This window comes from Verruconis gallopava, assembly GCF_000836295.1.
Source record: "Verruconis gallopava strain CBS 43764 unplaced genomic scaffold supercont1.24, whole genome shotgun sequence".
Taxonomy (NCBI): Eukaryota; Fungi; Ascomycota; class Dothideomycetes; order Venturiales; family Sympoventuriaceae; genus Verruconis; species Verruconis gallopava.
The window spans coordinates 15,825-29,941 of NW_015622160.1; the positions used below are offsets into that span (position 1 = coordinate 15,825).

The 14,117-nt window shown below is 49.2% G+C and overlaps 7 protein-coding genes across 8 annotated transcripts; 5 read left to right on the forward strand and 2 right to left on the reverse strand.

Moving 5' to 3' along the window:
* Window positions 1-1,540: 1,540 nt before the first annotated feature.
* On the forward strand, window positions 1,541-2,517 carry PV09_06658 (mitotic-spindle organizing protein 1). Its single transcript, XM_016360332.1, has 4 exons — window positions 1,541-1,777; window positions 1,831-1,908; window positions 1,983-2,074; window positions 2,123-2,517. Exons 1-3 carry the CDS (start codon window positions 1,694-1,696, stop codon window positions 2,049-2,051), a joined length of 231 nt encoding a protein of 76 aa, XP_016211671.1. The 5' UTR covers window positions 1,541-1,693; the 3' UTR covers window positions 2,052-2,074; window positions 2,123-2,517.
* Window positions 2,518-2,582: 65 nt separating this feature from the next.
* PV09_06659 (uncharacterized protein) lies at window positions 2,583-3,919 on the forward strand. The gene is made up of 4 exons (XM_016360333.1): window positions 2,583-2,708; window positions 2,772-2,939; window positions 2,991-3,094; window positions 3,240-3,919. The coding sequence occupies exons 1-4, from the start codon at window positions 2,636-2,638 to the stop codon at window positions 3,534-3,536; spliced, it is 642 nt and encodes a 213-aa protein (XP_016211672.1). The 5' UTR covers window positions 2,583-2,635; the 3' UTR covers window positions 3,537-3,919.
* PV09_06660 (uncharacterized protein) lies at window positions 3,087-4,165 on the reverse strand. Its single transcript, XM_016360334.1, has one exon. It carries the CDS (start codon window positions 4,101-4,103, stop codon window positions 3,723-3,725), a length of 381 nt encoding a protein of 126 aa, XP_016211673.1. The 5' UTR covers window positions 4,104-4,165; the 3' UTR covers window positions 3,087-3,722.
* A 102-nt stretch (window positions 4,166-4,267) lies between these two features.
* On the forward strand, window positions 4,268-7,044 carry PV09_06661. Of its 2 annotated transcripts, XM_016360336.1 has the most exons (4): window positions 4,268-4,941; window positions 4,999-5,388; window positions 5,454-6,710; window positions 6,760-7,044. In XM_016360336.1, the coding sequence occupies exons 1-3, from the start codon at window positions 4,738-4,740 to the stop codon at window positions 6,501-6,503; spliced, it is 1,644 nt and encodes a 547-aa protein (XP_016211675.1). In that variant the 5' UTR covers window positions 4,268-4,737; the 3' UTR covers window positions 6,504-6,710; window positions 6,760-7,044. The 2 variants fall into 2 exon arrangements, with proteins under 2 accessions (XP_016211675.1, XP_016211674.1); XM_016360335.1 differs by having other exon boundaries at window positions 5,454-7,044.
* A 343-nt stretch (window positions 7,045-7,387) lies between these two features.
* PV09_06662 (uncharacterized protein) lies at window positions 7,388-8,503 on the forward strand. The gene is made up of 2 exons (XM_016360337.1): window positions 7,388-7,850; window positions 8,026-8,503. The coding sequence occupies exons 1-2, from the start codon at window positions 7,494-7,496 to the stop codon at window positions 8,200-8,202; spliced, it is 534 nt and encodes a 177-aa protein (XP_016211676.1). The 5' UTR covers window positions 7,388-7,493; the 3' UTR covers window positions 8,203-8,503.
* On the reverse strand, window positions 8,273-9,148 carry PV09_06663 (uncharacterized protein). Its single transcript, XM_016360338.1, has 4 exons — window positions 9,085-9,148; window positions 8,956-9,026; window positions 8,864-8,895; window positions 8,273-8,803 (listed from the first exon to the last, which is right to left on the reverse strand). The coding sequence occupies exons 1-4, from the start codon at window positions 9,085-9,087 to the stop codon at window positions 8,481-8,483; spliced, it is 429 nt and encodes a 142-aa protein (XP_016211677.1). The 5' UTR covers window positions 9,088-9,148; the 3' UTR covers window positions 8,273-8,480.
* A 99-nt stretch (window positions 9,149-9,247) lies between these two features.
* On the forward strand, window positions 9,248-10,658 carry PV09_06664 (uncharacterized protein). The gene is made up of 2 exons (XM_016360339.1): window positions 9,248-9,536; window positions 9,652-10,658. Exons 1-2 carry the CDS (start codon window positions 9,351-9,353, stop codon window positions 10,441-10,443), a joined length of 978 nt encoding a protein of 325 aa, XP_016211678.1. The 5' UTR covers window positions 9,248-9,350; the 3' UTR covers window positions 10,444-10,658.
* The last annotated feature ends 3,459 nt before the right edge of the window (window positions 10,659-14,117 follow it).

Consider the following 14,117-nt stretch of genomic DNA (forward strand, 5'->3'; position numbering starts at 1 on the left):
TTCCTCCGCCTTCATTGGAGCGCATCGCCAGATGACGACCGTGCCCCGGGTCCCATACGGTTTTTCACACCAACATCGCGGAAAGACAAGACCGAGGAGCCCAAAATGTCCGTCCTTTCGAGGTCTCCGACAAAAGTCCACGCTGCAGTGCGCCTCTTTCGGCCTTAGCTGCAGGCCTTGGTCGACTGATTTGTGCTCTTTTGACATTTTGGATCATGATCTTGGTTTGCGACCTCTTCGCGTCGCTATCTTGCCATGCCAATCCGTTCGCGTAATGTCGTCGACTTCACCAGCGAAATTGCCATGTCCCAAAACGCTTTTCAATCATTGGCCATGGCGTGCCCCGTCTGTGCTTCCGTCTCTCCTGCCCTACAGTCCTAGTTTATCGAACATATCTTTTACATTCATTTTCTTTTGTAAAGCGTTTCTCGCGTTGATATCGGATGAGTAGATGAAATTGTATTCATCAATACTTCTTCCGCCTGGGTATTGACTATTCCGCTCTCGTCGACAGACTCGGCAGAGTAAAGAAATAAAAGCCGAAAAAAATGCCACTTCCAGCAAGCAAATCCTCAATGAAGGACCCAGGTTCAGCGTCGATTGAAATAAGAATTTGTTCACTAGTGTTCCAGAGAAAAGTTTAATGGTGACGTCTCTCATATTCGTTGTGGTGGTATTATTGCCTGGACGCAAAGCATTCAACACGACTACCCGTCAGCTTGGCAAAAATCCAAGCGAATACCCAAGCCTTATATTCTATGTCGACTCCGCGATGCAATAGCTAGGTGATCCACTCTATCTTCTCCACGAAACTCGTCTATTTTGGACCCTTCGCCTTTGTGCCTCTCGAACAAAACCGCGTTCTGCCATGGTGCTGGCAACGCCTTCAATGGTTTTTAGCCAGCGGCTCATTCATGCCCCGTGGCTGCCTTCTTGCTCTCCAGTACGGCAGGCATCTCGTTACCGGCGCCGGTGATGACTTCATTCATTATACTGACACCTTTGTGAGAGCATGGCGTGTCGCTGAAATCATGGGCGGCACCCAGATAATTGAGCCCCTTGACAAGGTGGTTTGAAGAGTGAACTTAGTTGAAGATTGAACTTAGTCGGTGCAAAGATTTGACTTGATGTTACGGGCTTGGTCTGGATCAGATGGAATAGAAATTTCATCCCTGACCATGTCTTCCAGGAAACCACGTTGTGAAGTGTCTAAAAGTGGCCTATAAGGCCAATGCATCGGGCACTTTCACTTATAAACCCTTCTCAGTTGATGGTTCTTAGATTAAAGTTACTGGAATGGTTTGAATGAGGCAACAATCATTGAAATGGTTTAAAGTGCTTAAACTCAACTCCTGTTCCCCTTAAAGCCTTTATTTCATACACAGTGGCTTTTCTAGCTTGAGATGGTGAGATAGCAATTGCAGGCTGGAGAAAACGTAACAAGTATGCAGCCTATAAGGCTAATATAAGATCGCCAAATGCGATTTCTCGACAGTTCGCGAGTCCGCCACGCGGGTCGCTTCCGCCACCAATCAGCCCACGCGTCTGCGAACAACAAACGCCTGCATCATTCACCACAGCAACGACATGCACCCTTAGATCGTGCAGCGGGCGCATTGAATTCCTTTGATCATCTTTCAATTCCTCGCTGTGGATAAATTCAGCGAAGCATCTGCAAAGCGACGAGTTGATTATGGCGCCGTCACTAGAAGTAGCGGAGAAACGTCAGGCAGCACGCGAGGTTATAGATATTCTTCATGAGATAGCAACTCTCCTGGTATCTATATACGCGAGAGAAGTTAGGGGATATCTCATTGACATCATATTCAGAACACCGGGTTGAACCGTCAGCAGCTTTCGTACTGCGTTTCGCTAATCGAGAATGGCGTTAATCCCGAGGCTCTGGCTGTGAGTAACCATTCTAATACCACCTCTAAATTTCACGCACATGTTACGGTTCTTGGTGCTGACGAAACTTGTAGAATGTCATCAAGGAGCTTCGTAACCGATATCCGGAGCCTCCTCAAAGCGAGGGCGAAGAAGCGGCATGAGCGAACGCTCTTGCAGAGTCTATGTAGTTGACGTGCTTCAACTGCAAACTTTCTTCTTACAAAGCACTTAGGAGCAGCCGCGGTATGGAAGGAAACAGAGAGTGCCGTGCTTTCATTTCGCTTCACGAAAGAGAGCCAGAATGCCCACACCAGAGATGTAGCGAGCCTGTCCCTCAGTGGATCCCGAATCAGAAGGATTAGAGCAGATATATGACGCGTACCGAGTTTGTTTTTGATCATCAAATGTATGGTGGGTGATGATACGTCCGGCTTGGTACGAGTTGAGAGGCAATGAATAAAATCTTGTGCAAAAGATTCTATGGGCTCGTATTGCGGTCCTGGAGATGTCGCCACTATCACTTGCGTCTTTTCGAAGTTCGTGAAGTGATCAGCTCTACAATATTCATCGTATATAGGTTGCTCCAGTCAACAACACGGCCACAAACCTGTAGCAAAGAAATGCCGAGTTTTGATTGGCTCACGTACGAGGTCACGCTTTTTGCAACTTCTCGGCCTGTGACTTTTACCAACCTTCGGCAAAGTCCCACTTAAGGCCCCCGTCACCCTCATTCGTCTTTCTCAGTATGGTGTATTATTTTACAAGCAACGTGGTGGACCCTCCCGCGTTCATCTATGTAGGCAAGGACAAGGTCGAGAGTCAGTTTCAAATATCAAGCTTGATCCAATTTCGAAAGGCTGACGAACTCCATTTGTGACTAGACGAAGAGCTGATCAAATACGGATGGGAGGAGGATGTGTGGTTTCACGTCGACAATTTGTCGTCTGCCCATATCTATGTGCGACTGAGGGATGGTGAAACCTGGGACCAGATACCAAAGGACCTCATTACAGACTGTGCGCAGTTGACCAAGGCAAACTCCATAGAAGGTACATACAAAGCTGTGCTAGGGTGTTGAGCTCTGCTTTGACAACCTTTAGGAAACAAAAAGGACAACGTTACGGTTATTTACACACCGTGGTCAAATTTGAAGAAAGATGGCAGCATGGCAGTAGGTCAGGTGGGATTCAAGGATCCGAAGAAGGTGAGTGATTCATTTGATTCTATTTGTAGCTAATTCGTCCATATTCACCCTTATATCTTTGACTCACTTCTGGCCATTCTTGTTGGCCTTCCACCAGTCTCCTTTATGAACGATCCTTCGCAGAAAGCTCATAAAACCCTATCAGGTCAAAAGAGTCCACGTCGAGCAAAGACTGAACCATATCGTCAACCGTCTCAACAAAACTAAGGTCGAAAAGTTTCCTGATCTCCGTCAGGAGCGTGAGGATCGCAAGAAGGAGCTGCGAGCCCGTGACCGAGCTGCCCAACAGCAGCGGCAGAAAGAAGAGAAACGCCTGGAGCAGGAGCGCAAGAAGAAGGCGTACGAACGCGACCACGCCTATGATTTCATGAATGACGAGGAGGCAATTGCCGCTAGCAGCAACCAAGATCGCGCAAGTGATTTCGAGGACGACTTTATGTGAATGTAGGTGGGAGCGAGTACGTCTCGATTCCGCGATCGACGTAGTCGGTTAGAAGCTTCACGGTGCCTCTTGATGTTTGCTCCTCCATGCCCTGAGTGGAAGTCCTTCATGTAGACAGCTCAAGACGTTCCGATCCGTCCAACGCTCTTCTGGAGTGTATTACAAATGTAGCCATCCGCGACTTGCTCACTTAAGGCATAGACCCATTGATTCATTCAACATCCTCAGCGTATGATGAAAGCAGTCATATGCCCTCATGCGCGCAACCCTGTCAACCTTATCCCTAGCATTCCCTCTCTTAGCCCACTGGTAAGGCTCAAAGTACCAAGTCATTAGCAAGCTGCGCAGAACTTTATGCTCCAAACCATTGCTTTTACGAGCACCATCCAAGAACTCGAGGGTATTGGCGATGCGATGTGGCTCGAAGTCCTCGATGGGGCATTCACGAAAGGCTCGACGAAGACGATCGCGAATGGTGTAACGCGCAGGTGCGGAGTATTGGACGGCACGAAGACCCGAACGGTACAGAGAGCGGTATGCACCGATGATCGCCTCTTTGGAAGCCATTATACAAAGAAAGAACGAGAACCCTTTCCAACAGCAAATGCTGCGTACATGTCCAAGATTGTGTAGGAACCAGAACAAGCTTAGCGCTACGCCAAGGCACGACGCCGCCACCTACAAAGTTCTTCCGCGCTTGACTCCACCTCCAACCTCCTCCAACCTTTTATCCACATCTGAAATCCTCGAAATCTAGAGCTTTTGCTGAGCCATTCTGAGACTGGCGGCCCGCTAGCGTCGAGCGATATCGATGCGTATTGTTTTCGTCGATCCATCGTTTCCGATGACATAGCGGTTGTTCACCATCTCGAGCGCAGGCGAAAGAGGCCACTGCAGACACCCCGTATAGCCGGCTAAGTTGCCCATACCCAAAGTGACGACCATCGAAAGGACGCGGTGAAATCAGCTCCTCTCTTCTGGTCTTGTCTTTCCCCTTTTTCGTTCAGGCTGTTCTCTCCGTACTCCCTTTGACCTCGGCAGCTGCCTGCGCCGCAAGGCAAGCAAGCAAGCACGACGTCTTTTCTGATCAGGTGTTTCTTCTCGGAATGTTTTGAACCCGTCACAAATATTTAATCATTGGCATAATCCATTTCGTTGCTCTATTTCCTTGCTAACACGTTCTGCTTAATGTTCTTCCAACATGTCCACAACTCTTATTGCGCCCATGAGCGCTTCCCGTGCTGTAGGTGTCCATCAGGCGAACAGTGTATACAATCAGTTCAGCACCATCAAACGACTACGCCACGATGAGACTTTTCCCTCAAGCGGAGAGCCGCCAGCAAAACGGTATAAATATAAAACCACGATGACAGAGGTTCAAGTGAAGAAAAAACCCTTAGAACTCGTTAGTTGCAGTAATCACAGGCACGTTGGAGCACTTGTGCTAACTCGATCGCTTTAGAAATATGATTCGAATGTTCCCTCAGACTACAGCCTTGTTAAGTACGGTCGTAAGGATGTTACAGAGTTTCTTCTCAACTTGTCTCGCAAGCATAAAAAGCCTGTCTGGGTTGCCAATAGCACTGTGCAGAGTCAGCGCGCAGAAGCTCAAGCTCCCGACACGTCTCGTTCAGGCTATCATGTAGGCCGTGTCGGATACTATTTCCACAAGGATCTCATTGCAAATGCCTGCAAATGGTTCGAAATCCGTATCCAAGGGGGGCAAATCAAAGATGACCGAAATGCACACCGACCTAAACTGACAAAGAATGACTTAAAGGCCTGTCTGGAAGAAATCTATCCACACATTCCCGATAGAGATCGCAACACAATCATTGGTCGACTTAACCCGGTAAAAGCGCAGCCTCTTTAAGATCAATTTCAGTCATACATTCACAATTGCTAACTGTTGTTTAGAAAAATGGGTCCTCGATCGGCAAGGCTGCCAATCTCAACCCTTACAAGCAAGTAGAGTTGGCCGTCATTTCTCATATCCGACATGCGCATACAGACTATGACAAGTTGCTACGTTATGGCAATAAGAATGAGGCTCGCAAATCCATACAGCCTGAGCTTCTTGCTAAGTTGGCTGAGTGGAAAGGAGAAGACAAAAAGGACGAGTGGGACACGGAATTCCAGGAAGTTGTTAATCTCGAAGAGGAGCCCGAAGTGGTCCTTGAAGAGGATGACGAACACTACTCACCTCCCCTCCCACAAGATTGGGTCCAAACAGGCCGTAGCACAGAGACTCCAGGAGTTCTATCCAGACCAAGTACAAGACACCATGAGGTTGAACAGCCCAATCCGTCCAGAGATCCATCACCAGCTCATTTTGGGACCCATGGCCTTCAGGGATACCAATTTCGCTATCGGCCATTGCCTCAAGTAGTTGATTTGACAAATTCCTCACCTATTCGTCCCGGTGTGTGTGTTGTTGATGAAAGCCCAAAGTTACCTCAGCATTATACACAACCACATCCGAATGGACAGCATCCCGCCGCCCGTCTCTATTTTCGGAAGCTATCCCCTACTGAAGAACTCCCACCTCCACCTCTACCGTTGCAAGAGCCACGTGCGAAACTCCATCGTTCTGAGAGGCTTAGCTGGGTTCCACGTGATGAGGATCCGTACTCGCGGCATCCGCTACCCCCACCCCCTGTACCATGGAATGCTTCGGGAACAGGTTCAAAGAACAACTTGCATATGGAGTCTAGCCTTGCAACTCCTATACATCCGAATATCCACTGGAGGCCACTTCCTCCAGTGAACCAACCAGCAATCCGCCTTCGTCCATTACCAGGCGGAGAGGGTGAGTTCCCAGCATTACCATCGGACATGAGATTTAGGCCGGTGACTCCGGAAAATGTATTACCATCGAGAGAGCCGCATTCACCACTCAACCCTCGCATGCGAACGAGACCAGCTGGCTTCGACGACTACCCCAGACGGCTCCCTATCGGCCATTAGAGGCCACAGTGCTTTAAAGGATATGCGCATTGTTATAAGATGTCGCATTATTTGCCTTTACAAAATCTACCGCCTTTTGGTTATTGCTGATAGCATTGTTAGCAAAGGAGAACATGGGGCTATCTTTTTGGTTGATGCGTTGAGCAACCACAATCTTTGCGTAGTCGCGTTGATTAATTAGACATAATCAGGCGATGTTACCTTCTGGTGAGTCTCTCTAGTCTTTATTCTATTATGCAATCTTCTCATTCTGCAGCGACGTGTCTACTTTTGGATATCACTCTCTGCATAGAAAAAAATTCTGTGCGGTATTTGGCTCCCCATGACGAGCTTAAAAGAGTTGGAGTCACAGTTCAAATGTTTTGCATAGTCACGGCGTTCATCTTGAATACGAGAGCATCTGATATACCCAATATGCATAAAAGCATAGGACGCTTTTCATGAAAGCAATGACGGGCATCAAACCATGTGTGATTTTACTGAGGTCGTCCTTGGTCGAGTTATCAAGCTCGAATCTCTACAACTCAGAGCTGTTTTGGGGGGGGGGGGGGGGGAGCACATGTTATCACATGTAACTAAATATACAATATAACAGTAATGATGAAAAGCTTTTGAGAATGCCAATATCACACGTGCATATTTATCTCCGGGGATGACAAGCAGAGGTGAAGTGGACATTGTCAAAGTTCGGCTCGTTTTTGTGTCGATGGACTGATTGAACGGAGTGAAGATCTAAGCCCCCAGAATATGTCATTGTCTCAAAGGCCAAGAGCGCGTGTAGCGAATCGTTGGGTGCTTCAATTATAGACGCGTTCGATAACTTCACGTCTCCGACACATCAAGTATTCTGCTTTTTCTCTTTTGAACGTGGTGGTGAGCCATTGCCGTGGCATGGGTAGCGGAGATTTACGTCATCTGCCCAACACGGAAATGTAGGAGATTTGCTAAACCTGTTGGCGCGCAACACCTAGAACCAATGCAACAGCAAAGATGATCATACAGGTCGCGCGGGCGACCGCCCGCTCTCTCCTTCCCGACGTCGCGCCCGCGATACGACGCCAATTCGCCACCTCGAAGCCGGCGCTCGCGAAGAATCGTATCTACAACCCGCCGAGAAGCGAGGACGAGTGGTCCACATTGCTGCTCCTCTCGACGAGTTCTCGACGGCCGCTGATCACGCTGTGGACCACGGCGGGGTGCTCTTCGTGTGCGGTTGTGCTTCCCATGGTCAAGAGCTTGATCGAGGACGAAGGAGTGGGTGAGAAGGAAGGGGGCGTTGGCTTTGCGGAGGTGGACGTCGAGAGCGTGTTGCTAGGTGGCGCGGCGGGACTAGCAATGACCTACAGCGTACGTTCTCCTTCTCCTTCTTTCGTTCTTCTTCTTCTTCTTCGTCATCTCCCCCAACACTCCTCGATCGCACGCAATCGCAGATCTGTACACGAGCACGGCTTGCAGACATGTTACGCTTTCCAAACGGCTAGGGGATTACGTGGATATGCTAACGGGTCGGGTCGGTGAGCAGATCAACTCGATCCCGACGCTGATGGCGTTTGACAAGTCGGAACCACAGGTTGAGACGAGGGTCACGAATCTGAAGGATCTGAAGAGCAAGGACTTCTTGAGGAGCTGGATCGAGAAGGAAGCAAGCAGGCAGGGTCACGGAGGTGCGGGCGGCAAATTCTGGGGGCTGTTTGGATGAAGCTGTGGATCAGACGGCTGGAGAGGTAGTGATTTTGGCGGGATTGCACGCGCGGAGTCCAAGGCTTGTTGGCTCACGGTGGCTTTGTCTCTCCGGAGGACGATCGGTCCATTTTCAATGGTACTGTATGATCAAGAAACAGAAGAAAGACATTCCTCTGACATGTCATTGCGGTCGTGTTCTGCATCCTGCGTGCATCTAAGCCCAAAGCCCATCTTGACCAGAGCTCTGCGGCATACATGTGCTTTTCCGTCCCCGTATTTACATCCGACTCAAACTCAATCTTCGCCCTTAAGCTTCTCCTCAATATCCTCAACCTCCTCTGCCTCAGTGATCTCAATGATCTTATTCACCTCCGCCGTGTTACGCATGAGCTCTTTTGCGCCGGCGTACAGCATCCTAGTCTCCTGATTCGTCGTCGCCGGTAGATAATTCAACATGACGTACGGAACGCTCATGCGTCCGCTAGACAGCGTCATGGGATATGAGAGGAGCACGAAGCGTGGGTTGTTGTCGGGGAGCTCATCGGAAACGTCCGTCAACTTGGTAAAGACCTCGTCGGAGGCAGGCTTTATCTCAAGGGTCTTTTTGTCGATTTGGTCTACTCCTTGCGGAGGCGGTCAGCGGAATTGCGACGAGGAACTGAGGTGACAAAGTGTACAGATGACTGCTTGCGGATCTTTGGCTCGAGACCTAGGTACAGTAAGTTAGTGAACTCAGTCATGCCGGCAGCAAGAGCAACTTGTGTCGTACGTTCCAAGTCGAAACTTTCGCAGCTTCTCTTTCGTGTCCGAGGAGAATGTGTAGAGCCGGGCTTCGGAAGCCTGTGTCATGAGTTAGACTCAGGACAGCTGTGAATTAACGCATCCAGTCATTACGTACCATTACGACTGCGCGGCCGGAAAGGTCTCGTGTAGCGAATCTACGATGTTGAAGTATGCAAAACTCATTGCCTTAAGACTTCTGCGGAGCCTCGAGCCCCACATCAATCTATAGTGGGGTGGGTGGGCGGCATCGGTAAGATCCACGTCCCAATCTATGATGTCGTGCATGAACGGAAGAACATTCACCACTGCGTCCCCAACTATACAGCCCTTGCGCGGGCTCTGCTCATGTCACAGCCTTTCTAATGTGGAGCTAGCGTCCATATGTTCAGTCGACTGAATCAATTGGCCCGGCACCTCTCGCGACCACTTCCTAATTACGCGCACCTATCTGCCGCTTCGCCTTCCTCGGCAGCATTTGCAAGCACCCAGAGCACAATGGGAGACAGCAAGAGGTTGATACAAACGGCGGCTTGTCTGATCATAGGAGATGAGGTGCTGGGCGGCAAGGTGCGTGGTACTTTGCAGATGCTGCCCGTCGCTGTCAAACCGGGCGGCAGCGCAAGCCGAGCCTTTCTTTTTCGTTTAAAGCTGCACTTTATTAGGCTGACGCGACGGGGTGCAGACGGTTGATACGAACTCGGCGTATTTTGCCAAATTTTGCTTCTCCCTCGGCATAAGCCTCAAGAGAATAGAGGTCATCGCGGACGACGAGGACGAAATCATAGAGGCGGCGAGGCGCATGAGTGAAAAGTACGACATGGTTGTGACATCGGGAGGCATTGGCCCCACCCACGACGACATAACGTACGCCTCCATAGCGAAGGCCTTTAACCTGCCTTTGATCCTTCACGAGGAGGCATTCGCTCGCATGAAGAAACTGTCGCGTCCCCGCCCCTCACAGCAGAACTTCGACTGGGAGACTCCCTCCGCCGCGTTGACGGCGAAGAAGCGCATGGTCGAACTACCGATCGACACGTCAAAGCCCATCGACGAACAGGTCGTGTTCGTGTCGGACGACCTGTGGGTTCCACTCGCGATAGTCAACGAGAACGTGCACATCCTGCCTGGCGTGCCGCGGCTCTTTGAGAAGATTTTGGACTGCTACAAAGAGAAGATCATGCCCAGGCTGGCGGATCCAGAAGGCAAAGGCGTCTACAGAATCTTGATCAGCACGCCGTTGCCCGAGAGTGAAGTAGCCGAGGCGCTCACGACTCTAGCAAGAGAAGTTGAGCCCAAGGGAGTAAAAGTAGGGAGCTATCCGAGGTGGGGCAAAAGTCGTAATACAGTTACGCTGGTGGGGAGAGACAGAGAGTACATGGACAGTCTTGTAGAGAGAGTTGAAAAGGATGTCAAGGGACGGCGAATCATGGTGGAAGGTGAAGACGACGATGCAGGAAGTGATAAAGACGCGTAAAATGACTGCCAGTCTCTTAATTCCAACAGTCAAAAGACCTTCTCATGTCATTTGTTTGCTTGTTTTTACTTTCAGTAGCGTTCTTGGTTATAAAACATAGAGCAAGAGGCTGTTGAGTAATTTTCTATTTACGCCATGATTTGGGTATTACAGGCAGCGTGAGGATCCATTGCTACTTTCAGTATCAGCATTATTCTGATTTTATTCCTCCCCCCCTTCTCCTGAAGAACCCGTTGGCCGAAATGATCATTTTACGTGCCTCTGAATCTTCTCATTGAAGCCAATACTCTGCAAACATTTGAAAAGGGAATTAGAGGTTCAACGATCTTGATTAAATTGAAAGCAAACTAATCTTTGGTCTGTTTGCCGCTGTCGTTTGACTCGCGATCGGCGTTCTCCACGATTCGAACAACTACAGCCAAGGCGTTTCATGATGCACAGGTCGAAGGTAACGATCCATGTAAATCGCTATGTTAAAATTGGATACCCAGGACGACACAGTTACCGTATGAGCAAGGAAACAAACTGTTCGTTGTGGGCCTCTGTGGGTGGTGCTTGTTAATGTGTTGGCGCCAGCTTGGCGCTTGGGTGAAACGACATGTTGCAGCTCGATTTTGTGCATCTGTATTTCTTTGAACAAGTTTTCGGTTTCTGTGACTTCTTGTTCGCATCTTCGGAGTAGACATCTTTGCTTGAAGAACAGAACGCTTACTGGATCCTGCCTGCTGTATCATAATCTTGTCAACAGTCTGGACAAAGGAGTGAAGTTAGCGCCTCTTTTGATGAAAGACTGCTCAATAGTTTCTCAGAATCGCGTTTTGAGGAGAACATTGTTTGCAGGCTGTTTCCAGGGAATAAGAGACTGTGACGGTCGAATGCAATCCCTTGGCATGGCTATCACGCTCTGGTACAGCAGGCTGTTTCGTGATAAATTCTCCAGGAAAAGCGTCTTCTGGACCCCTTATATCCTACTTTTAAAGTGATTTCTCTACGCCGTAAACGCGATTCTCACCTGTTTACACCAATAATGCAGCACATGACCCATACCCGTCGGCAGTCTTGAGATGATAACCAAATTCAAGTCAAGTCTATCCTTTAGAGGGTCAGCACGTTGAGAAGTCGGAGAACCACTCCAGAAAGGACGATTATCGCTTCAAAATATGTTTGAGATTGGGTAGGCAGGGATTGAACTCCCGTCAAGGGGTCGTCAACAAGGCTGCATGCTTCGCTATGTGTTCTTTTTAAGGAGTAAATGCATGTGTAGAGAAGAGTTGATCGTGAGATCTCGCGACGTTCTTAGCCTTTTATACAGGAGAAGATGACATTGAATTTACTTGGTTCGGCCGAGAATTTGGGGAGGCATAGCAACAAGATGCTATCGAATGGTGAGAACTTAATCTGTGATTTGTCCAATTACGAGCTTTTTGTATGATGGGATACCCGGCGCCAACATAAGTCGTACTGGAGCCAGAGAGATATTCCTATTCTAAGCAAATTAAAAAAAAAAATTCGAGCAGCTTTGATTTCCCTAATACGCTTCTGATAAGGTCGTACAGGAACCATGATTTAGCCAGTGCGGAATGAACAGAAGGTTTCCTAATCGATCAACACCGGAGACCTCAGCCTCTCCATATGGCTGGCTTGTTGTTGCCATGGACGACTTTTTCTATCTGTGCGTATAGCCTAATTGTCTGTAGAGCGTTGCCAGCTGCTCTTGTCAGCTGGTTTTCTATGCATAGGGGTACTTATGCCCCACATTGCCACGAAGACTCGTCCAGGACTACGTAGTCAAACGTTTGAACCAGGGCATTTCCCCGTGGGGAGAAAAAAAAAGGAGTCTTGGAGAAATATATTAACCTCAGCACGCGACACCGCGCGTTACCATTATCCATGCGTTCGGTTAAGGATTTGGGTTCCAGAAGAACGGGCTACCTCGGGGACATGAGGATGTGCTCAAGCGAAAAGCCTTGCTTTTGCATGTGAGGCCGTTCCCACAGGATTTTCGAATCCGCTCTTGCCGATCCTTGCAGTGAGGAATCTGAACTTGCAACGCAAGGCTATGTAAACATGGTCTGAAGCTAGATCGTTCCTACAGGGCTTTTGGAAAAAAAAGAAAAAAAAAAGAAATCCTCAATGCCGGTGATTTTCTCACCGTTGATGAGCTGGCATCAAGGGTTCTTTCCCTGTTTATATCTTTTCTTCTCAATGATTGCTTTGTCTACTCCGTTGCGGGTTACTAAACTATCTTCGCAACTGGCCGATCGGCATATCCCAATTAAATGTTGGTTTTGGACATTCTGATCTTCAGTCTACGTTTTCGTTGCTACTGGATAGGATTCGTCGCGTTAGGGAGGAATTTTTCTTGGAATACAAGGCTTGTAGAACCGAATGCTATGGCAATTTACTATAGAGACACGGAAAATGTCTTGGTGATGACATCAGGTAGAACCTCAGGTGGTAGTACGCATCAGACGGCCCAAGCATCCATATCCATTCACTAGTCGATTGTTGGACGTCCAGACCTAGATGGCAATCTACATCCTTTCAGACGGTGGCCAAAAGTGCTCCGAGGCGAGTAACATGCTAGTCGTCAGTCACCGTAGCGACTGCAATTGGGGAGACGGCAATGCACGTATGAACTCCCGTTGTTGAAACAATCATGGAGCTGATATATCGATGCCTCTTTGTTACTATATCCGCTGCTAAAGGATCTACCCGAATAGTCCAACGAATCATGGTACGCTAACGCAGGTTGCGATCATACCACTCCTGACGTTAGCTAGAAGGTTGAGAGCTTCGAAGTGGTAGCTGTCCGTGCTCTTGTACGTCACTGACACCTGGTGCATCGGTCATGACTGAGCTCGAGGCGATTCTCAGGTTTGCGGTAAGCTAGCTGTGGGAGAGCATCTTTCGTCAGAGCAGGCGTGGGCTGGTCAGCATTCTGATTTCTAATAAGGGGCGAAAAGGCTGAACATTTCCGCGACAAGGTGCACTGTTTGGATAGCTTTTGATGAATCATTACGAGAGTCGCTCTGCCGGTCAGGCTTAATGAGAAGCTACGGCCATCCTCGCCCTCGACGATGCCTAAAGAAGTTGAACAGTAGTGGCGCCGCCGCGAACCGTATCTTGGCGCACCACGGTGAACTCGCAACCGCACAAGACAGGAAAAGGAAAAATAAAAATAATAGAATGTCCCACAAACTAGCTGGCTCGTCGTTGCGCATCAAATCTCCGGGCCGTCAACTGAATTCGTTGTCTTACGGTCTCGGGAAGTTGTTCGCGATCCAAGGCCAGCGGAACACAACGGAAGCGAGGGGACGGGCAGGTCTCACATGGCACGTAAGCCGTTATCCAATGTCGACGTGGAGCGCAATAGCAGCGTGGAGGGGGAAATAAAAAAGAAGCAAAATAACGACGACACAACGAGAAGGAGAACGAGGCTGGGAACGGGATGAGCAAAATCGGAACATGGGCACCAAACAGGGAAGGAAGGATGGGGGAGCGGCGCTCCACAAGCCAGATGACGCCCATGGCTAGTGCGGGAGCTTCGGAAGACGGAAGAGCACGCTCCCACGGCGGCCCAAAGCCGTGATGAGCGGTGGTGTTGCCTGAGGAGGGGACGAACAGGCGTGCAAGAGTAGTAATGGCACAGGAGCAGTAGCAGTAGCAGCAGT

Excerpts from the sequence above, each read along its gene's own strand:
- PV09_06661 (XM_016360335.1), top strand. The coding sequence starts at position 4,738 with ATGTCCACAACTCTTATTGCGCCCATGAGCGCTTCCCGTGCTGTAGGT. Across the intron at positions 4,942-4,998 it reads AGAAAAAACCCTTAGAACTC|AAATATGATTCGAATGTTCC; the intron begins GTTAGTTGCAGT and ends CGATCGCTTTAG. Across the intron at positions 5,389-5,453 it reads TCATTGGTCGACTTAACCCG|AAAAATGGGTCCTCGATCGG; the intron begins GTAAAAGCGCAG and ends ACTGTTGTTTAG.
- PV09_06662 (XM_016360337.1), top strand. The coding sequence starts at position 7,494 with ATGATCATACAGGTCGCGCGGGCGACCGCCCGCTCTCTCCTTCCCGAC. Across the intron at positions 7,851-8,025 it reads GACTAGCAATGACCTACAGC|ATCAACTCGATCCCGACGCT; the intron begins GTACGTTCTCCT and ends GTCGGTGAGCAG.
- PV09_06659 (XM_016360333.1), top strand. The coding sequence starts at position 2,636 with ATGGTGTATTATTTTACAAGCAACGTGGTGGACCCTCCCGCGTTCATC. Across the intron at positions 2,709-2,771 it reads AGGCAAGGACAAGGTCGAGA|ACGAAGAGCTGATCAAATAC; the intron begins GTCAGTTTCAAA and ends ATTTGTGACTAG. Across the intron at positions 2,940-2,990 it reads CAAGGCAAACTCCATAGAAG|GAAACAAAAAGGACAACGTT; the intron begins GTACATACAAAG and ends GACAACCTTTAG.
- PV09_06664 (XM_016360339.1), top strand. The coding sequence starts at position 9,351 with ATGTTCAGTCGACTGAATCAATTGGCCCGGCACCTCTCGCGACCACTT. Across the intron at positions 9,537-9,651 it reads ATGAGGTGCTGGGCGGCAAG|ACGGTTGATACGAACTCGGC; the intron begins GTGCGTGGTACT and ends GACGGGGTGCAG.
- PV09_06663 (XM_016360338.1), bottom strand. Across the intron at positions 8,896-8,955 it reads CGAAAGTTTCGACTTGGAAC|GTCTCGAGCCAAAGATCCGC; the intron begins GTACGACACAAG and ends TACTGTACCTAG. Across the intron at positions 8,804-8,863 it reads AGATCCGCAAGCAGTCATCT|ACCAAATCGACAAAAAGACC; the intron begins GTACACTTTGTC and ends CGCAAGGAGTAG.
- PV09_06658 (XM_016360332.1), top strand. The coding sequence starts at position 1,694 with ATGGCGCCGTCACTAGAAGTAGCGGAGAAACGTCAGGCAGCACGCGAG. Across the intron at positions 1,778-1,830 it reads ATGAGATAGCAACTCTCCTG|AACACCGGGTTGAACCGTCA; the intron begins GTATCTATATAC and ends CATCATATTCAG. Across the intron at positions 1,909-1,982 it reads TTAATCCCGAGGCTCTGGCT|AATGTCATCAAGGAGCTTCG; the intron begins GTGAGTAACCAT and ends CGAAACTTGTAG.
- PV09_06660 (XM_016360334.1), bottom strand. The coding sequence starts at position 4,103 with ATGGCTTCCAAAGAGGCGATCATCGGTGCATACCGCTCTCTGTACCGT.